At 49.4% G+C, this 23,617-nt stretch overlaps 1 protein-coding gene across 1 annotated transcript in view; it reads right to left on the bottom strand.

The window, feature by feature from the left end:
• The window catches only part of LOC137426339 (myelin protein P0-like), a 186,592-nt gene that overhangs the window by 7,857 nt on the left and 155,118 nt on the right, over positions 1-23,617 (bottom strand). The window contains exon 5 of the mRNA XM_078774700.1: positions 2,170-2,232. Coding sequence (XP_078630826.1) covers positions 2,170-2,232 — 63 coding nt within the window. The remainder of the gene's footprint in view (positions 1-2,169; positions 2,233-23,617) is intronic.

Raw genomic sequence — 23,617 nt, 5'->3', positions numbered from 1 at the left:
CTCCGCGTTCCTAAAGGCATCCATGTAGTGAATACTCGGCTTGGCCTCCCGGAAAAAGTGTTATCGAGTTGCTTAACTTTGGATCTTTGATCAACCCCTTAACCTTCATTCCCAAGAAACTCACGGTCAAAGTCAGAGGGTCATGAGATGGAGTTTGATTTGGCAGGGACAATGTCGTTGTTGGTACTTAGTCCAGAGGGAGTAATCCGGAGGGGTTGAGTTATCTGGTTTGTTTCTCCAAATTGGCCGGCGAAGAAAGTTTTCGCTGGGTTCAAACTTTCTTTCTTGAAGGGGGGGAGTGTTACATATTTATGTGAATGTATGGGAATTACCATTCAGGTCTTTGCTTATCCGTGTGGAGTATATTAAGTTGTTGTGGTTGGAGGGTCAGGAGCCCTTCGGAGGGAGTGGCCGGAAACGGAAGTGGCCGGAAACGGAAGTGACCGAAAAGGGAAGAAGAAAAGACACGAGGGAACAGGACGAGTATTCTTCTTGATCTTCCTCGCCCCGCGACGACAAAAGGTGGAATCGACCTCGCGCTGCGTGGAAAACAGAGGCGTTCCGAAACCCGTTTGGCGAGAGGAGTTACCTGGACGCGTAACTACCTTTTGACACGTCAAGTCCCCGTGAGTTCGTGCACGGAACCAAGCGGTCGCACGTTGGGCCACGCGCTCGTTGCAAACCGCGCTTGGTTTTGCCCCGTCTACAAGGACGCGTACGGGTCGCACGTTGAGCCTCGCACGCGTTGCAAACCGCGCTTGGTTTGCCCCGTCTACAAGGACGCGTACGGGTCGCACGTCGAGCCTCGCACGCGTTGCAACCCGCGCTTGGTTTTGCCCCGTCTACAAGGACGCGTACGGGTCGCACTTTTGGGCCTCGCGCGCGTTGGAAGCCGCGCTGGATTTTGCCCCGTTGCTTGGCAAGGAGGGGCGCTGCAGCAGCTGTCCCCGGTACGAGACGGCACGTTTGGAGCACGTCCGCCCGGGGTTCGTTCAACCGCCCGTGTGCGGAGACGAGAGACATTGTGAGAGACATTGACCACGGAGGGAGTCAGGAGTGGGGCTCACGTGAGGAATATATAAGATGGCCATCTTAGAGTTAGTGTAGATGAGTTTGCATCTTTGTAACATTGATTGTGCATGGTTGATGGTTGTTGATTGCTCAGGGAATATATTATTGATTATTCCGGATCCTTGGTGTGGGGTTTCTTCTTGACCGGAATTCATATGGGTTGCGTTACGAAAGCTCATATATATCATCCTACTTGCTGGCGAAGGTCCTCTCACGGTCCGGGGGTCACCGAGACCAGGTAGTCACCGAGGGGACCACGTAACACTTGCAATGACAAACATCATGGGTTTGGATATCCCTCATTGCTGTGGTAAATCATATGACAATGCCAAAGATATGTCAGGACGATACAATGGTCTGCAGGTACATTCTAAGTCGACAAACCCAGTTCATTGCTTGTGCTGCCCATTTAGTAGATTTAGTGGGAGGTTAACAACAGCTGTTCAAATGATATTCATTTTTTCTGCTCTCTGAAGATGCTATAATTATGCTTTCTGCTCAGCATCCACATATCGCTGGAAGCAGGTTTTCCATGATGATGGTGGCCAGTCATTCTTGACAATGAAACGTTTGTCAGACACAACATGGAGCAGTTGAGCAGATTCTGCTGTAACACAACAGAATGTGAAAGAAGTCAAGGGGTGTGAATACTTTCTGAAGGCACTATATATTCAAGGCTCGTGGAAGTACTATAACAGTGAATCAGGCCACAACAGAACAAAAGCAACAGTTAGGCTGGTTAAAAAAAAATTCCTGTTTATCATCGCCGCCCGCCCCATAAAAGTCGCCCGCCCCTAAAAAAAATTTTTTTTTTCTGCTCGCGAAGTAAGTAAAATCCGTTCCGCTCAGTGGAACAGGTTCGAATTTTGCATGTGCTCGCGTACTGTCTGAGACAAGTTACATGTGCTCGAACTTCGCCGATCTGCAGGAGACCAATGAGGGAAATGTCTTCAATAATGTCGACGCCAAAGCCAATCTCACATGCAACGATGCGACAGAGAAGCCATACTACACGGCTGGCTATGAAGATGTGTGCTATTTGTGTGGCTGTGTTGAGGAGCTGAGTACCACAGATGAGTCATATCCTATATGCAGTACCTGCAGCAAGAGTCGCACTGCCGAGAAGAGGCCCACTCGGAAGTTCAAGAAGTAGTTGGTATTCTGAAGGAGAAGCCAAACATCATCGGCAAACGGGAGAGCCTCACGTGATCATTATTGCTGTGGATTTCTAGTCAAAAATTAAACGCGCGCTGCACTACATGTAGTGGTAGGTGATGAAAGATACATGAATAAACGGCAACCAACATTCTCTTGGTGTTGAACTCTACTCAACATCTATGAGTGCTATAATAGCAGTAGCTGCAGATAGATAGATACATCTATGAGTGCTATATTCGCAGTAGCTGCTGATATATAGATACATCTATGAGTGCTATAATAGCAGTAGCTGCTGATATATAGATACATGTATGAGTGCTATAATAGCAGTAGCTGCTGATATATAGATACATCTATGAGTGCTATAATAGCAGTAGCTGCTGATATATAGATACATCTATGAGTGACTATAATAGCAGTAGCTGCTGATATACAGATACATCTGTGAGTGCTATAATAGCAGTAGCTGCAGATAGATAGATACATCTATGAGTGTGTAGCGGTTACCGCTGGATACACACAATCGCCTTGCACCGGCCAGAACACGGCCAGACGCGCCTCTCCCGGGCATGCCCGGACTCACTGTTCCCGGGCACGCCCGAACCTCCCGGGCACGCCCGGTCTCGTCTTTCCCGGGCATGCCCGATCTCGCCTTTCCAGGGCTCACCCAGAGCGTCCGGGCATGCCCGCTATCGCCTTTTCAGGGCTCGCCCAGAGCGTCCGGGCATGCCCGCTATCGCCTTTTCAGGGCTCGCCCAGAGCGTCCGGGCATGCCCGCTATCGCCTTTCCAGGGCTCGCCCAGAGCGCTCGGGCACGCCCAGCCTCGACTTGCCAGTCCGCAGCCAAACACGCCCGGGCAGGTCCAGACTCGCCTTTCCAAGGTTCGCCCTTGACACCCGGGCATGCCCGGTATAGCTTTTGCCGGGCAAACTTCCCGAATAAATGTGTATATATATTGCTTCCCGATAAACGGGCTTGTCAGAATACCTGGGCTGTTTTGTTTCAATAAAGCAACTCGGACGAATTCCGTCTTTGGTCGCGTCAATTCTTTCGACTCGCGTTGGAGCGCAGTTCCCTCATTGGTGACCTACCGACATGGATACGGCAGTGACGCTTAAACTGCCTACCTTCTGGGAGGCTCACGCGGCTGTTTGGTTCGCCCAGGCGGACTCCCAGTTCGCCCTGCGAGGCATCACCGCGGACGACACCCGCTTCCACCATGTTGTGGCGGCGCTCGGTTCCGCCACCGCGGCCCGCGCCTTGAGCCTCCTCCAGCACCCGCCGGCTGCTGACAAATACGACGCGCTGAAGACGCTCCTCCTCGGTGCTTTCGCCCTCTCACCGGCAGCACGCGCACGGCGCCTGCTTGACCTGCCCGAGCTCGGCGACACGCGCCCGTCCGAGCGCATGGACTATTGCTCTCGTTGCTCGGCGAGCACTCTCCGGCATTCCTGTTCCGGGAGCTGTTCCTCCGTCAGCTGCCTAACCCGGTACGCCTCGCCCTGGCTGGCATGTTGATCACGGATTCCCGCGCCCTCGCCAGGGAAGCCGATAAGATCTCCTCGGCGGGCCAGCACATCGGCGCGGTTACCTGGAGCCCGCCGCCGTCCGAGACAACGCCCACGACGCCCGAGCGCCCTGCGCGGTTGGAGGCCGAACTGCCGGTGCAACTGGCGGCCGCCACGCCGCACCGCCCGCTTCCGACACGACGGCCGGGGCCTCCACCTGACCGGGCGTGGTGTTATTACCACGCCAGGTTCGGACACAAGGCTCGGACGTGCCGGCCCCCGTGCACTTTCGGCAGGTCGGGAAACGGCCGGGCCGGCGTACATTCCCAGCCATGAGCGCCGGCCACTCGGGCAACTTGCTGTTTATTCGGGACAAAGCATCTGGGCGGCGTTTCCTGTGCGACACCGGCGCCCAACTGAGCGTCATACCCGCCTCCGAGCAGGACAGGCTCGACGCAGTTTGCGGCCCCTCTTTGGTCGCTGCTAATGGCTCGGCCATACGCACTTTCGGCCCACGCGTCGTCACCCTATGCTTCGGCAGCCAGCGTTTTCAATGGACTTTTGTGACCGCCTGCGTCCCCATGGCTTTGCTGGGCGCTGACTTCCTCTGCGCGCACGGGCTGCTGGTCGACGTCAAATGTCGTCGCCTTGTCAACGCCGAGACCTTCAGCTCCCTGGCGTGCACGATGAGCAGCTCCGTGCCGACCGAACTGGCATGCGCCCTCCCGGCAGCGAACGAGTTCGCTCGTCTGCTCGCGGAATTCCCGGCCCTCACGCGGCCGACGTTTTCGGCCGTCGCGGTGCAGCACGGGATCGAGCACCACATACCCACTACGGGCCCGCCGGTCTACGCCAGGGCCCGCCGCCTCGACCCGGCCAAGCTCGCCGTGACGAAGGCCGAGTTCGACGCGTTGGAGCACCTCGGCATCGTGCGGCACTCCGATAGCGCGTGGGCCTCGCCACTGCACATCGTGCCAAAGCCGGGGGGTGGATGGCGCCCATGTGGCGACTACCGCCGTCTCAACGACGCTACCACCCCCAACAGGTACCTGATCCCGCATATTCAGGACTTTTCCGCCCGTTTGGCGGGACGGGTCATCTTTTCGAAAATTGACCTGATACGGGGCTACCACCAGGTACCTGTCCGGGCGGCCGACGTCCCGAAGACGGCCGTCATCACGCCGTTCGGCCTGTTCGAATTTTTGCGGATGCCGTTTGGCCTCAAGAACGCGGCCCAGGCGTTCCAGCGCTTGATGGACGGCGTGCTGCGCGACCTGCCGTTTCTTTTCATCTATCTGGACGATATCCTCGTCGCCAGCACGTCCCGCGCTGAGCACCTCCTCCACCTCCGAACACTGTTCGGTCGCCTCAGCGAGCATGGCTTAATTGTCAACCCGGTCAAATGCCACTTCGGCGCGACGACCGTTGACTTTTTGGGCCACCGCATCACCAAGACCGGGGCCGTGCCGCTGCCGACCAAGGTCGAGGCCATCACCACGTTCCCGCGTCCCCGTTCCATCAAGGCCCTCCAAGAGTTCCTCGGCATGGTGAATTTTTATCACCGATTCGTGCCCCGCGCTGCTCAGCTCATGCGGCCCCTTTACGAGGCCCTCCGGGGCAAGCCGGCCAAGCATGACATTGTTTGGTCCGCGGCCATGGACGCGGCCTTCGCCAGCGCCAAACGGGCCCTCGCCGACGCAACGCTGCTGGCTCACCCGGTGCTCAACCCGCCCATTGCCCTCACTACGGACGCCTCCAACTACGCGGTGGGCGCCGTCCATGAGCAATGGGTGGACGGGGTTTGGCAGCCACTCGCTTTTTTCAGCCGGCAACTCCGGCCGAACGAGTTAAACTACAGCACGTTCGACCGCGAGCTGCTCGGGCTATTCCTGGCCGTTCGCCATTTCCGACACCTCCTGGAGGGCCGCCCGTTCACGGCTTTCGTCGACCACAAGCCGTTGGTCTACGCAATGGCTAAGGTCACGGAGCCGTGGTCGGCCCGCCAGCAGCGCCACCTCTCCGCCGTGTCGGAGTTCACCACGGACATCCGGCACGTCGCCGGCAAAGACAACGCCGTGGCCGACTGTCTTTCTCGGGCCAGCGCGAACGCGGTCCACCTCGGCGTGGACTTCGCGCTCATGGCGGCCGACCAGACCACCGACGCCTCGGTGCAGGCACTCCGTGCGGCGGACACGGGCCTCCGCCTGGCCGACATTCCCTTCGCGGGCACCGTCCTGCTCTGCGACGTCTCCCAGGGCCAGCCTCGCCCCATCGTGCCCGTTTCCTGGCAGCGCCGCATCTTCGCCTCCATCCACGGCCTTTCTCACCCGGGCCGGAAAGCTTCTCAGAAGCTGGTGTCGGCGCGTTTCGTCTGGCACGGCCTTCGACGAAACATCCGCGACTGGGCCAATGCCTGCACGGCCTGCCAGCGGGTCAAGGTCCACCGCCACACCCAGGCCCCGCTGGCACCTTTCGCCGTGCCTGAACGGCGTTTCGACCACGTCCACGTGGACCTGGTGGGTCCCCTGCCCCCCTCGCGGGGGTTCACCCACCTGCTCACCATGGTGGACAGGACCACCAGGTGGCCGGAGGCTGTGCCCCTCGCCTCCACCACCACCGCCGACGTGGCGCAGGCGTTCATCGCCACCTGGGTCGCGCGCTTCGGCGCACCAGCGGACATCTCGTCCGACCGCGGCCCACAGTTCACGTCTGAGCTTTGGGGCGCGGTCGCCCTTTCTTTGGGGGTCACGCTGCACCGCACCACGGCCTACCACCCCCAAGCCAACGGGTTGTGCGAGCGGTTTCACCGCTCCATGAAGGCCGCACTCATGGCCGGCCTTCAGGACGACGGTTGGGCCGACCGGCTGCCGTGGGTCCTTTTGGGCCTTCGCACGGCCCCCAAGGAAGACCTCCAGGCGTCCGCCGCCGAGCTCGTCTACGGCCAGCCGCTCCGCGTCCCGGGCGAATTCGTGCCCGACGCTACCAGTCCCTGGTCCGCCGCTCGCCAGCGCTCGGACCTCCAGGAGGCCGCCCGACGATTTGCCCCCGTGCCGACGTCCCGCCACGGTGGCCCCCAGTCCTACGTCCCCCCGGCGCTTCGCACAGCGGAGTACGTCTTTGTGCGTCATGACGCGCACCGGGGGCCACTCCGGCCGCCGTACGACGGGCCCTTCCGGGTCCTGCGACGGGGCGACAAGTCTTTCATCGTCGACTTCGGCGGGCGGCCGGACCGGATTTCTGTGGACCGCCTCAAACCGGCGCACATGGACGTCGACCGACCACCACGGTTGGCCCTTCCTCCGCGGCGAGGCCGCCCCCCATCCACAGTTCCCCCCGCTCAACCACCCACCACCACGTCGGACCCCATGACCCTCCAGGGGTCGCTTCGGCCGGGTCATCCGGACCCCCCTTAAATTGACCCTGCCGGTGCAGGTCGATTCTGGAGGGGCGTGTGTAGCGGTTACCGCTGGATGCACACAATCGCCTTGCACCGGCCAGAACACTGCCAGACGCGCCTCTCCCGGGCACGCCCGGTCTCGTCTTTCCCGGGCATGCCCGATCTCGCCTTTCCAGGGCTCGCCCAGAGCGTCCGGGCATGCCCGCTATCGCCTTTTCAGGGCTCGCCCAGAGCGTCCGGGCATGCCCGCTATCGCCTTTCCAGGGCTCGCCCAGAGCGTCCGGGCATGCCCGCTATCGCCTTTCCAGGGCTCGCCCAGAGCGCTCGGGCACGCCCAGCCTCGACCTGCCAGGCCGCAGCCAAACACGCCCGGGCAGGTCCAGACTCGCCTTTCCAAGGTTCGCCCTTGACACCCGGGCATGCCCGGTATAGCTTTTGCCGGGCAAACTTGCCGACATAAATGTGTATATATATTGCTTCCCGAAAAACGGGCTTGTCAGAATACCTGGTCTGTTTTGTTTCAATAAAGCAACTCGGACGAATTCCGTCTTTGGTCGCGTCAATTCTTTCGACTCGCGTTGGAGCGCAGTTCCCTCAAGTGCTATAATAGCAGTAGCTGCTGATATATAGATACATCTATGAGTGCTATAATAGCAGTAGCTGCTGATAGATAGATACATCTATGAGTGCTATAATAGCAGTAGCTGCTGATAGATAGATACATCTATGAGTGCTGTAATAGCAGTAGCTGCTGATAGATAGATACATCTATGAGTGCTATAATAGCAGTAGCTGCTGATAGATAGATACATCTATGAGTGCTATAATAGCAGTAGCTGCTGATAGATAGATACATCTATGAGTGCTGTAATAGCAGTAGCTGCTGATAGATAGATACATCTATGAGTGCTGTAATAGCAGTAGCTGCTGATATATAGATACATCTATGAGTGCTATAATAGCAGTAGCTGCTGATAGATAGATACATCTATGAGTGCTATAATATCAGTAGCTGCTGATATATAGATACATCTATGAGTGCTATAATATCAGTAGCTGCTGATATATAGATACATCTATGAGTGCTATAATAGCAGTAGCTGCTGATATATAGATACATCTATGAGTGCTATAATAGCAGTAGCTGCTGATATATAGATACATCTATGAGTGCTATAATAGCAGTAGCTGCTGATATATAGATACATCTATGAGTGCTATAATATCAGTAGCTGCTGATATATAGATACATCTATGAGTGCTATAATAGCAGTAGCTGCTGATATATAGGTACATCTATGAGTGCTATAATAGCAGTAGCTGCTGATATATAGGTACATCTATGAGTGCTATAATAGCAGTAGCTGCTGATATATAGGTACATCTATGAGTGCTATAATAGCAGTAGCTGCTGATATATAGATACATCTATGAGTGCTATAATATCAGTAGCTGCTGATATATAGGTACATCTATGAGTGCTATAATAGCAGTAGCTGCTGATATATAGATACATCTATGAGTGCTATAATATCAGTAGCTGCTGATAGATAGATACATCTATGAGTGCTATAATATCAGTAGCTGCTGATATATAGATACATCTATGAGTGCTATAATATCAGTAGCTGCTGATATATAGATACATCTATGAGTGCTATAATAGCAGTAGCTGCTGATATAGAGATACATCTATGAGTGCTATAATAGCAGTAGCTGCTGATATAGAGATACATCTATGAGTGCTATAATAGCAGTAGCTGCTGATATATAGATACATCTATGAGTGCTATAATATCAGTAGCTGTTGATATATAGATACATCTATGAGTGCTATAATATCAGTAGCTGCTGATATATAGATACATCTATGAGTGCTATAATAGCAGTAGCTGCTGATATATAGATACATCTATGAGTGCTATAATAGCAGTAGCTGCTGATATATAGATACATCTATGAGTGCTATAATAGCAGTAGCTGCTGATATATAGATACATCTATGAGTGCTATAATAGCAGTAGCTGCTGATATATAGATACATCTATGAGTGCTATAATAGCAGTAGCTGCTGATATATAGATACATCTATGAGTGCTATAATAGCAGTAGCTGCTGATATATAGATACATCTATGAGTGCTATAATAGCAGTAGCTGCTGATATATAGATACATCTATGAGTGCTATAATAGCAGTAGCTGCTGATAGATAGATACATCTATGAGTGCTATAATAGCAGTAGCTGCTGATATATAGGTACATCTATGAGTGCTATAATAGCAGTAGCTGCTGATATATAGATACATCTATGAGTGCTATAATAGCAGTAGCTGCTGATATATAGATACATCTATGAGTGCTATAATATCAGTAGCTGCTGATATATAGGTACATCTATGAGTGCTATAATAGCAGTAGCTGCTGATATATAGATACATCTATGAGTGCTATAATAGCAGTAGCTGCTGATATATAGATACATCTATGAGTGCTATAATATCAGTAGCTGCTGATATATAGATACATCTATGAGTGCTATAATAGCAGTAGCTGCTGATATATAGGTACATCTATGAGTGCTATAATATCAGTAGCTGCTGATATATAGATACATCTATGAGTGCTATAATATCAGTAGCTGCTGATATATAAATACATCTATGAGTGCTATAATAGCAGTAGCTGCTGATATATAGATACATCTATGAGTGCTATAATAGCAGTAGCTGCTGATATATAGATACATCTATGAGTGCTATAATAGCAGTAGCTGCTGATATATAGATACATCTATGATTGCTATAATAGCAGTAGCTGCTGATATATAGATACATCTATGAGTGCTATAATAGCAGTAGCTGCTGATATATAGATACATCTATGAGTGCTATAATAGCAGTAGCTGCTGATATATAGATACATCTATGAGTGCTATAATATCAGTCGCTGCTGATATATAGATACATCTATGAGTGCTATAATAGCAGTAGCTGCTGATATATAGGTACATCTATGAGTGCTATAATAGCAGTAGCTGCTGATATATAGATACATCTATGAGTGCTATAATAGCAGTAGCTGCTGATATATAGGTACATCTATGAGTGCTATAATAGCAGTAGCTGCTGATATATAGATACATCTATGAGTGCTATAATAGCAGTAGCTGCTGATATATAGATACATCTATGAGTGCTATAATAGCAGTAGCTGCTGATATATAGATACATCTATGAGTGCTATAATAGCAGTAGCTGCTGATATATAGATACATCTATGAGTGCTATAATAGCAGTACCTGCTGATATATAGGTACATCTATGAGTGCTATAATAGCAGTAGCTGCTGATATATAGATACATCTATGAGTGCTATAATAGCAGTAGCTGCTGACATATAGATACATCTATGAGTGCTATAATATCAGTAGCTGCTGATAGATAGATACATCTATGAGTGCTATAATAGCAGTAGCTGCTGATATATAGATACATCTATGAGTGCTATAATTAGCAGTAGCTGCTGATATATAGATACATCTATGAGTGCTATAATAGCAGTAGCTGCTGATATATAGATACATCTATGAGTGCTATAATAGCAGTAGCTGCTGATATATAGATACATCTATGAGTGCTATAATAGCAGTAGCTGCTGATAGATAGATACATCTATGAGTGCTATAATAGCAGTAGCTGCTGATAGATAGATACATCTATGAGTGCTATAATAGCAGTAGCTGCTGATAGATAGATACATCTATGAGTGCTATAATAGCAGTAGCTGCTGATAGATAGATACATCTATGAGTGCTGTAATAGCAGTAGCTGCTGATAGATACATACATCTATGAGTGCTATAATAGCAGTAGCTGCTGATATATAGATACATCTATGAGTGCTATAATAGCAGTAGCTGCTGATATATAGATACATCTATGAGTGCTATAATAGCAGTAGCTGCTGATATATAGATACATCTATGAGTGCTATAATAGCAGTAGCTGCTGATAGATAGATACATCTATGAGTGCTATAATATCAGTAGCTGCTGATAGATAGATACATCTATGAGTGCTATAATAGCAGTAGCTGCTGATAGATAGATACATCTATGAGTGCTATAATATCAGTAGCTGCTGATAGATAGATACATCTATGAGTGCTATAATATCAGTAGCTGCTGATATATAGATACATCTATGAGTGCTGTAATAGCAGTAGCTGCTGATAGATAGATACATCTATGAGTGCTGTAATAGCAGTAGCTGCTGATAGATAGATACATCTATGAGTGCTATAATAGCAGTAGCTGCTGATATATAGATACATCTATGAGTGCTGTAATAGCAGTAGCTGCTGATATATAGATACATCTATGAGTGCTATAATATCAGTAGCTGCTGATAGATAGATACATGTATGAGTGCTATAATAGCAGTAGCTGCTGATAGATAGATACATCTATGAGTGCTATAATAGCAGTAGCTGCTGATATATAGATACATCTATGAGTGACTATAATAGCAGTAGCTGCTGATATATAGATACATCTACGAGTGCTATAATAGCAGTAGCTGCTGATATATAGATACATCTATGAGTGCTATAATAGCAGTAGCTGCTGATATATAGATACATCTATGAGTGCTATAATAGCAGTAGCTGCTGATATATAGATACATCTATGAGTGCTATAATAGCAGTAGCTGCTGATATATAGATACATCTATGAGTGCTATAATAGCAGTAGCTGCTGATAGATAGATACATCTATGAGTGCTATAATAGCAGTAGCTGCTGATATATAGGTACATCTATGAGTGCTATAATAGCAGTAGCTGCTGATATATAGGTACATCTATGAGTGCTATAATAGCAGTAGCTGCTGATATATAGATACATCTATGAGTGCTATAATAGCAGTAGCTGCTGATATATAGATACATCTATGAGTGCTATAATATCAGTAGCTGCTGATATATAGGTACATCTATGAGTGCTATAATAGCAGTAGCTGCTGATATATAGATACATCTATGAGTGCTATAATAGCAGTAGCTGCTGATATATAGATACATCTATGAGTGCTATAATATCAGTAGCTGCTGATATATAGATACATCTATGAGTGCTATAATAGCAGTAGCTGCTGATATATAGGTACATCTATGAGTGCTATAATATCAGTAGCTGCTGATATATAGATACATCTATGAGTGCTATAATATCAGTAGCTGCTGATATATAAATACATCTATGAGTGCTATAATAGCAGTAGCTGCTGATATATAGATACATCTATGAGTGCTATAATAGCAGTAGCTGCTGATATATAGATACATCTATGAGTGCTATAATAGCAGTAGCTGCTGATATATAGATACATCTATGAGTGCTATAATAGCAGTAGCTGCTGATATATAGATACATCTATGAGTGCTATAATAGCAGTAGCTGCTGATATATAGATACATCTATGAGTGCTATAATATCAGTCGCTGCTGATATATAGATACATCTATGAGTGCTATAATAGCAGTAGCTGCTGATATATAGGTACATCTATGAGTGCTATAATAGCAGTAGCTGCTGATATATAGATACATCTATGAGTGCTATAATAGCAGTAGCTGCTGATATATAGGTACATCTATGAGTGCTATAATAGCAGTAGCTGCTGATATATAGATACATCTATGAGTGCTATAATAGCAGTAGCTGCTGATATATAGATACATCTATGAGTGCTATAATAGCAGTAGCTGCTGATATATAGATACATCTATGAGTGATATAATAGCAGTAGCTGCTGATATATAGATACATCTATGAGTGCTATAATAGCAGTACCTGCTGATATATAGGTACATCTATGAGTGCTATAATAGCAGTAGCTGCTGATATATAGATACATCTATGAGTGCTATAATAGCAGTAGCTGCTGACATATAGATACATCTATGAGTGCTATAATATCAGTAGCTGCTGATAGATAGATACATCTATGAGTGCTATAATAGCAGTAGCTGCTGATATATAGATACATCTATGAGTGCTATAATTAGCAGTAGCTGCTGATATATAGATACATCTATGAGTGCTACAATAGCAGTAGCTGCTGATATATAGATACATCTATGAGTGCTATAATAGCAGTAGCTGCTGATATATAGATACATCTATGAGTGCTATAATAGCAGTAGCTGCTGATAGATAGATACATCTATGAGTGCTATAATAGCAGTAGCTGCTGATAGATAGATACATCTATGAGTGCTATAATAGCAGTAGCTGCTGATAGATAGATACATCTATGAGTGCTATAATAGCAGTAGCTGCTGATAGATAGATACATCTATGAGTGCTGTAATAGCAGTAGCTGCTGATAGATACATACATCTATGAGTGCTATAATAGCAGTAGCTGCTGATATATAGATACATCTATGAGTGCTATAATAGCAGTAGCTGCTGATATATAGATACATCTATGAGTGCTATAATAGCAGTAGCTGCTGATATATAGATACATCTATGAGTGCTATAATAGCAGTAGCTGCTGATAGATAGATACATCTATGAGTGCTATAATATCAGTAGCTGCTGATAGATAGATACATCTATGAGTGCTATAATAGCAGTAGCTGCTGATAGATAGATACATCTATGAGTGCTATAATATCAGTAGCTGCTGATAGATAGATACATCTATGAGTGCTATAATATCAGTAGCTGCTGATATATAGATACATCTATGAGTGCTGTAATAGCAGTAGCTGCTGATAGATAGATACATCTATGAGTGCTGTAATAGCAGTAGCTGCTGATAGATAGATACATCTATGAGTGCTATAATAGCAGTAGCTGCTGATATATAGATACATCTATGAGTGCTGTAATAGCAGTAGCTGCTGATATATAGATACATCTATGAGTGCTATAATATCAGTAGCTGCTGATAGATAGATACATGTATGAGTGCTATAATAGCAGTAGCTGCTGATAGATAGATACATCTATGAGTGCTATAATAGCAGTAGCTGCTGATATATAGATACATCTATGAGTGACTATAATAGCAGTAGCTGCTGATAGTTCGATACATCTGTGAGTGCTATAATAGCAGTAGCTGCTGATAGATAGATACATGTATGAGTGCTATAATAGCAGTAGCTGCTGATAGATAGATACATCTATGAGTGCTGTAATAGCAGTAGCTGCTGATAGATAGATACATCTATGAGTGCTATAATAGCAGTAGCTGCTGATATATAGATACATCTATGAGTGCTATAATAGCAGTAGCTGCTGATAGATAGATACATCTATGAGTGCTATAATAGCAGTAGCTGCTGATAGATAGATACATCTATGAGTGCTATAATAGCAGTAGCTGCTGATATATAGATACATCTATGAGTGCTATAATATCAGTAGCTGCTGATATATAGATACATCGATGAGTGCTATAATATCAGTAGCTTCTGATATATAGATACATCTATGAGTGCTATAATATCAGTAGCTGCTGATATATAGATACATCTATGAGTGCTATAATAGCAGCAGCTGCTGATATATAGATACATCTATGAGTGCTATAATAGCAGTAGCTGCTGATAGATAGATACATCTATGAGTGCTATAATAGCAGTAGCTGCTGATAGATAGATACATCTATGAGTGCTGTAATAGCAGTAGCTGCTGATAGATAGATACATCTATGAGTGCTATAATAGCAGTAGCTGCTGATAGATAGATACATCTATGAGTGCTATAATAGCAGTAGCTGCTGATAGATAGATACATCTATGAGTGCTGTAATAGCAGTAGCTGCTGATAGATAGATACATCTATGAGTGCTGTAATAGCAGTAGCTGCTGATATATAGATACATCTATGAGTGCTATAATATCAGTAGCTGCTGATATATAGAGACATCTATGAGTGCTATAATAGCAGTAGCTGCTGATAGATAGATACATCTATGAGTGCTATAATATCAGTAGCTGCTGATATATAGATACATCTATGAGTGCTATAATATCAGTAGCTGCTGATATATAGATACATCTATGAGTGCTATAATAGCAGTAGCTGCTGATATATAGATACATCTATGAGTGCTATAATAGCAGTAGCTGCTGATATATAGATACATCTATGAGTGCTATAATAGCAGTAGCTGCTGATATATAGATACATCTATGAGTGCTATAATATCAGTAGCTGCTGATATATAGATACATCTATGAGTGCTATAATAGCAGTAGCTGCTGATATATAGGTACATCTATGAGTGCTATAATAGCAGTAGCTGCTGATATATAGGTACATCTATGAGTGCTATAATAGCAGTAGCTGCTGATATATAGGTACATCTATGAGTGCTATAATAGCAGTAGCTGCTGATATATAGATACATCTATGAGTGCTATAATATCAGTAGCTGCTGATATATAGGTATATCTATGAGTGCTATAATAGCAGTAGCTGCTGATATATAGATACATCTATGAGTGCTATAATATCAGTAGCTGCTGATAGATAGATACATCTATGAGTGCTATAATATCAGTAGCTGCTGATATATAGATACATCTATGAGTGCTATAATATCAGTAGCTGCTGATATATAGATACATCTATGAGTGCTATAATAGCAGTAGCTGCAGATAGATAGATACATCTATGAGTGTGTAGCGGTTACCGCTGGATACACACAATCGCCTTGCACCGGCCAGAACACGGCCAGACGCGCCTCTCCCGGGCATGCCCGGACTCACTGTTCCCGGGCACGCCCGAACCTCCCGGGCACGCCCGGTCTCGTCTTTCCCGGGCATGCCCGATCTCGCCTTTCCAGGGCTCGCCCAGAGCGTCCGGGCATGCCCGCTATCGCCTTTTCAGGGCTCGCCCAGAGCGTCCGGGCATGCCCGCTATCGCCTTTTCAGGGCTCGCCCAGAGCGTCCGGGCATGCCCGCTATCGCCTTTCCAGGGCTCGCCCAGAGCGCTCGGGCACGCCCAGCCTCGACTTGCCAGTCCGCAGCCAAACACGCCCGGGCAGGTCCAGACTCGCCTTTCCAAGGTTCGCCCTTGACACCCGGGCATGCCCGGTATAGCTTTTGCCGGGCAAACTTCCCGAATAAATGTGTATATATATTGCTTCCCGATAAACGGGCTTGTCAGAATACCTGGGCTGTTTTGTTTCAATAAAGCAACTCGGACGAATTCCGTCTTTGGTCGCGTCAATTCTTTCGACTCGCGTTGGAGCGCAGTTCCCTCATTGGTGACCTACCGACATGGATACGGCAGTGACGCTTAAACTGCCTACCTTCTGGGAGGCTCACGCGGCTGTTTGGTTCGCCCAGGCGGACTCCCAGTTCGCCCTGCGAGGCATCACCGCGGACGACACCCGCTTCCACCATGTTGTGGCGGCGCTCGGTTCCGCCACCGCGGCCCGCGCCTTGAGCCTCCTCCAACACCCGCCAGCTGCTGACAAATACGACGCGCTGAAGACGCTCCTCCTCGGTGCTTTCGCCCTCTCACCGGCAGCACGCGCACGGCGCCTGCTTGACCTGCCCGAGCTCGGCGACACGTGCCCGTCCGAGCGCATGGACTATTGCTCTCGTTGCTCGGCGAGCACTCTCCGGCATTCCTGTTCCGGGAGCTGTTCCTCCGTCAGCTGCCTAACCCGGTACGCCTCGCCCTGGCTGGCATGTTGATCACGGATTCCCGCGCCCTCGCCAGGGAAGCCGATAAGATCTCCTCGGCGGGCCAGCACATCGGCGCGGTTACCTGGAGCCCGCCGCCGTCCGAGACAACGCCCACGACGCCCGAGCGCCCTGCGCGGTTGGAGGCCGAACTGCCGGTGCAACTGGCGGCCGCCACGCCGCACCGCCCGCTTCCGACACGACGGCCGGGGCCTCCACCTGACCGGGCGTGGTGTTATTACCACGCCAGGTTCGGACACAAGGCTCGGACGTGCCGGCCCCCGTGCACTTTCGGCAGGTCGGGAAACGGCCGGGCCGGCGTACATTCCCAGCCATGAGCGCCGGCCACTCGGGCAACTTGCTGTTTATTCGGGACAAAGCATCTGGGCGGCGTTTCCTGTGCGACACCGGCGCCCAACTGAGCGTCATACCCGCCTCCGAGCAGGACAGGCTCGACGCAGTTTGCGGCCCCTCTTTGGTCGCTGCTAATGGCTCGGCCATACGCACTTTCGGCCCACGCGTCGTCACCCTATGCTTCGGCAGCCAGCGTTTTCAATGGACTTTTGTGACCGCCTGCGTCCCCATGGCTTTGCTGGGCGCTGACTTCCTCTGCGCGCACGGGCTGCTGGTCGACGTCAAATGTCGTCGCCTTGTCAACGCCGAGACCTTCAGCTCCCTGGCGTGCACGATGAGCAGCTCCGTGCCGACCGAACTGGCATGCGCCCTCCCGGCAGCGAACGAGTTCGCTCGTCTGCTCGCGGAATTCCCGGCCCTCACGCGGCCGACGTTTTCGGCCGTCGCGGTGCAGCACGGGATCGAGCACCACATACCCACTACGGGCCCGCCGGTCTACGCCAGGGCCCGCCGCCTCGACCCGGCCAAGCTCGCCGTGACGAAGGCCGAGTTCGACGCGTTGGAGCACCTCGGCATCGTGCGGCACTCCGATAGCGCGTGGGCCTCGCCACTGCACATCGTGCCAAAGCCGGGGGGTGGATGGCGCCCATGTGGCGACTACCGCCGTCTCAACGACGCTACCACCCCCAACAGGTACCTGATCCCGCATATTCAGGACTTTTCCGCCCGTTTGGCGGGACGGGTCATCTTTTCGAAAATTGACCTGATACGGGGCTACCACCAGGTACCTGTCCGGGCGGCCGACGTCCCGAAGACGGCCGTCATCACGCCGTTCGGCCTGTTCGAATTTTTGCGGATGCCGTTTGGCCTCAAGAACGCGGCCCAGGCGTTCCAGCGCTTGATGGACGGCGTGCTGCGCGACCTGCCGTTTCTTTTCGTCTATCTGGACGATATCCTCGTCGCCAGCACGTCCCGCGCTGAGCACCTCCTCCACCTCCGAACACTGTTCGGTCGCCTCAGCGAGCATGGCTTAATTGTCAACCCGGTCAAATGCCACTTCGGCGCGACGACCGTTGACTTTTTGGGCCACCGCATCACCAAGACCGGGGCCGTGCCGCTGCCGACCAAGGTCGAGGCCATCACCACGTTCCCGCGTCCCCGTTCCATCAAGGCCCTCCAAGAGTTCCTCGGCATGGTGAATTTTTATCACCGATTCGTGCCCCGCGCTGCTCAGCTCATGCGGCCCCTTTACGAGGCCCTCCGGGGCAAGCCGGCCAAGCATGACATTGTTTGGTCCGCGGCCATGGACGCGGCCTTCGCCAGCGCCAAACGGGCCCTCGCCGACGCAACGCTGCTGGCTCACCCGGTGCTCAACCCGCCCATTGCCCTCACTACGGACGCCTCCAACTACGCGGTGGGCGCCGTCCATGAGCAATGGGTGGACGGGGTTTGGCAGCCACTCGCTTTTTTCAGCCGGCAACTCCGGCCGAACGAGTTAAACTACAGCACGTTCGACCGCGAGCTGCTCGGGCTATTCCTGGCCGTTCGCCATTTCCGACACCTCCTGGAGGGCCGCCCGTTCACGGCTTTCGTCGACCACAAGCCGTTGGTCTACGCAATGGCTAAGGTCACGGAGCCGTGGTCGGCCCGCCAGCAGCGCCACCTCTCCGCCGTGTCGGAGTTCACCACGGACATCCGGCACGTCGCCGGCAAAGACAACGCCGTGGCCGACTGTCTTTCTCGGGCCAGCGCGAACGCGGTCCACCTCGGCGTGGACTTCGCGCTCATGGCGGCCGACCAGACCACCGACGCCTCGGTGCAGGCACTCCGTGCGGCGGACACGGGCCTCCGCCTGGCCGACATTCCCTTCGCGGGCACCGTCCTGCTCTGCGACGTCTCCCAGGGCCAGCCTCGCCCCATCGTGCCCGTTTCCTGGCAGCGCCGCATCTTCGCCTCCATCCACGGCCTTTCTCACCCGGGCCGGAAAGCTTCTCAGAAGCTGGTGTCGGCGCGTTTCGTCTGGCACGGCCTTCGACGAAACATCCGCGACTGGGCCAATGCCTGCACGGCCTGCCAGCGGGTCAAGGTCCACCGCCACACCCAGGCCCCGCTGGCACCTTTCGCCGTGCCTGAACGGCGTTTCGACCACGTCCACGTGGACCTGGTGGGTCCCCTGCCCCCCTCGCGGGGGTTCACCCACCTGCTCACCATGGTGGACAGGACCACCAGGTGGCCGGAGGCTGTGCCCCTCGCCTCCACCACCACCGCCGACGTGGCGCAGGCGTTCATCGCCACCTGGGTCGCGCGCTTCGGCGCACCAGCGGACATCTCGTCCGACCGCGGCCCACAGTTCACGTCTGAGCTTTGGGGCGCGGTCGCCCTTTCTTTGGGGGTCACGCTGCACCGCACCACGGCCTACCACCCCCAAGCCAACGGGTTGTGCGAGCGGTTTCACCGCTCCATGAAGGCCGCACTCATGGCCGGCCTTCAGGACGACGGTTGGGCCGACCGGCTGCCGTGGGTCCTTTTGGGCCTTCGCACGGCCCCCAAGGAAGACCTCCAGGCGTCCGCCGCCGAGCTCGTCTACGGCCAGCCGCTCCGCGTCCCGGGCGAATTCGTGCCCGACGCTACCAGTCCCTGGTCCGCCGCTCGCCAGCGCTCGGACCTCCAGGAGGCCGCCCGACGATTTGCCCCCGTGCCGACGTCCCGCCACGGTGGCCCCCAGTCCTACGTCCCCCCGGCGCTTCGCACAGCGGAGTACGTCTTTGTGCGTCATGACGCGCACCGGGGGCCACTCCGGCCGCCGTACGACGGGCCCTTCCGGGTCCTGCGACGGGGCGACAAGTCTTTCATCGTCGACTTCGGCGGGCGGCCGGACCGGATTTCTGTGGACCGCCTCAAACCGGCGCACATGGACGTCGACCGACCACCACGGTTGGCCCTTCCTCCGCGGCGAGGCCGCCCCCCATCCACAGTTCCCCCCGCTCAACCACCCACCACCACGTCGGACCCCATGACCCTCCAGGGGTCGCTTCGGCCGGGTCATCCGGACCCCCCTTAAATTGACCCTGCCGGTGCAGGTCGATTCTGGAGGGGCGTGTGTAGCGGTTACCGCTGGATGCACACAATCGCCTTGCACCGGCCAGAACACTGCCAGACGCGCCTCTCCCGGGCACGCCCGGTCTCGTCTTTCCCGGGCATGCCCGATCTCGCCTTTCCAGGGCTCGCCCAGAGCGTCCGGGCATGCCCGCTATCGCCTTTTCAGGGCTCGCCCAGAGCGTCCGGGCATGCCCGCTATCGCCTTTCCAGGGCTCGCCCAGAGCGTCCGGGCATGCCCGCTATCGCCTTTCCAGGGCTCGCCCAGAGCGCTCGGGCACGCCCAGCCTCGACCTGCCAGGCCGCAGCCAAACACGCCCGGGCAGGTCCAGACTCGCCTTTCCAAGGTTCGCCCTTGACACCCGGGCATGCCCGGTATAGCTTTTGCCGGGCAAACTTGCCGACATAAATGTGTATATATATTGCTTCCCGAAAAACGGGCTTGTCAGAATACCTGGTCTGTTTTGTTTCAATAAAGCAACTCGGACGAATTCCGTCTTTGGTCGCGTCAATTCTTTCGACTCGCGTTGGAGCGCAGTTCCCTCAAGTGCTATAATAGCAGTAGCTGCTGATATATAGATACATCTATGAGTGCTATAATAGCAGTAGCTGCTGATAGATAGATACATCTATGAGTGCTATAATAGCAGTAGCTGCTGATAGATAGATACATCTATGAGTGCTGTAATAGCAGTAGCTGCTGATAGATAGATACATCTATGAGTGCTATAATAGCAGTAGCTGCTGATAGATAGATACATCTATGAGTGCTATAATAGCAGTAGCTGCTGATAGATAGATACATCTATGAGTGCTGTAATAGCAGTAGCTGCTGATAGATAGATACATCTATGAGTGCTGTAATAGCAGTAGCTGCTGATATATAGATACATCTATGAGTGCTATAATAGCAGTAGCTGCTGATAGATAGATACATCTATGAGTGCTATAATATCAGTAGCTGCTGATATATAGATACATCTATGAGTGCTATAATATCAGTAGCTGCTGATATATAGATACATCTATGAGTGCTATAATAGCAGTAGCTGCTGATATATAGATACATCTATGAGTGCTATAATAGCAGTAGCTGCTGATATATAGATACATCTATGAGTGCTATAATAGCAGTAGCTGCTGATATATAGATACATCTATGAGTGCTATAATATCAGTAGCTGCTGATATATAGATACATCTATGAGTGCTATAATAGCAGTAGCTGCTGATATATAGGTACATCTATGAGTGCTATAATAGCAGTAGCTGCTGATATATAGGTACATCTATGAGTGCTATAATAGCAGTAGCTGCTGATATATAGGTACATCTATGAGTGCTATAATAGCAGTAGCTGCTGATATATAGATACATCTATGAGTGCTATAATATCAGTAGCTGCTGATATATAGGTACATCTATGAGTGCTATAATAGCAGTAGCTGCTGATATATAGATACATCTATGAGTGCTATAATATCAGTAGCTGCTGATAGATAGATACATCTATGAGTGCTATAATATCAGTAGCTGCTGATATATAGATACATCTATGAGTGCTATAATATCAGTAGCTGCTGATATATAGATACATCTATGAGTGCTATAATAGCAGTAGCTGCTGATATAGAGATACATCTATGAGTGCTATAATAGCAGTAGCTGCTGATATAGAGATACATCTATGAGTGCTATAATAGCAGTAGCTGCTGATATATAGATACATCTATGAGTGCTATAATATCAGTAGCTGTTGATATATAGATACATCTATGAGTGCTATAATATCAGTAGCTGCTGATATATAGATACATCTATGAGTGCTATAATAGCAGTAGCTGCTGATATATAGATACATCTATGAGTGCTATAATAGCAGTAGCTGCTGATATATAGATACATCTATGAGTGCTATAATAGCAGTAGCTGCTGATATATAGATACATCTATGAGTGCTATAATAGCAGTAGCTGCTGATATATAGATACATCTATGAGTGCTATAATAGCAGTAGCTGCTGATATATAGATACATCTATGAGTGCTATAATAGCAGTAGCTGCTGATATATAGATACATCTATGAGTGCTATAATAGCAGTAGCTGCTGATATATAGATACATCTATGAGTGCTATAATAGCAGTAGCTGCTGATAGATAGATACATCTATGAGTGCTATAATAGCAGTAGCTGCTGATATATAGGTACATCTATGAGTGCTATAATAGCAGTAGCTGCTGATATATAGATACATCTATGAGTGCTATAATAGCAGTAGCTGCTGATATATAGATACATCTATGAGTGCTATAATATCAGTAGCTGCTGATATATAGGTACATCTATGAGTGCTATAATAGCAGTAGCTGCTGATATATAGATACATCTATGAGTGCTATAATAGCAGTAGCTGCTGATATATAGATACATCTATGAGTGCTATAATATCAGTAGCTGCTGATATATAGATACATCTATGAGTGCTATAATAGCAGTAGCTGCTGATATATAGGTACATCTATGAGTGCTATAATATCAGTAGCTGCTGATATATAGATACATCTATGAGTGCTATAATATCAGTAGCTGCTGATATATAAATACATCTATGAGTGCTATAATAGCAGTAGCTGCTGATATATAGATACATCTATGAGTGCTATAATAGCAGTAGCTGCTGATATATAGATACATCTATGAGTGCTATAATAGCAGTAGCTGCTGATATATAGATACATCTATGATTGCTATAATAGCAGTAGCTGCTGATATATAGATACATCTATGAGTGCTATAATAGCAGTAGCTGCTGATATATAGATACATCTATGAGTGCTATAATAGCAGTAGCTGCTGATATATAGATACATCTATGAGTGCTATAATATCAGTCGCTGCTGATATATAGATACATCTATGAGTGCTATAATAGCAGTAGCTGCTGATATATAGGTACATCTATGAGTGCTATAATAGCAGTAGCTGCTGATATATAGATACATCTATGAGTGCTATAATAGCAGTAGCTGCTGATATATAGGTACATCTATGAGTGCTATAATAGCAGTAGCTGCTGATATATAGATACATCTATGAGTGCTATAATAGCAGTAGCTGCTGATATATAGATACATCTATGAGTGCTATAATAGCAGTAGCTGCTGATATATAGATACATCTATGAGTGCTATAATAGCAGTAGCTGCTGATATATAGATACATCTATGAGTGCTATAATAGCAGTACCTGCTGATATATAGGTACATCTATGAGTGCTATAATAGCAGTAGCTGCTGATATATAGATACATCTATGA

Source organism: Myxine glutinosa, chromosome 1 (genome assembly GCF_964187855.1).
Source record: "Myxine glutinosa chromosome 1, kmMyxGlut1.1, whole genome shotgun sequence".
Classification (NCBI taxonomy): Eukaryota; Metazoa; Chordata; class Myxini; order Myxiniformes; family Myxinidae; genus Myxine; species Myxine glutinosa.
This window is presented reverse-complemented; position numbering and strand designations above follow the sequence as displayed.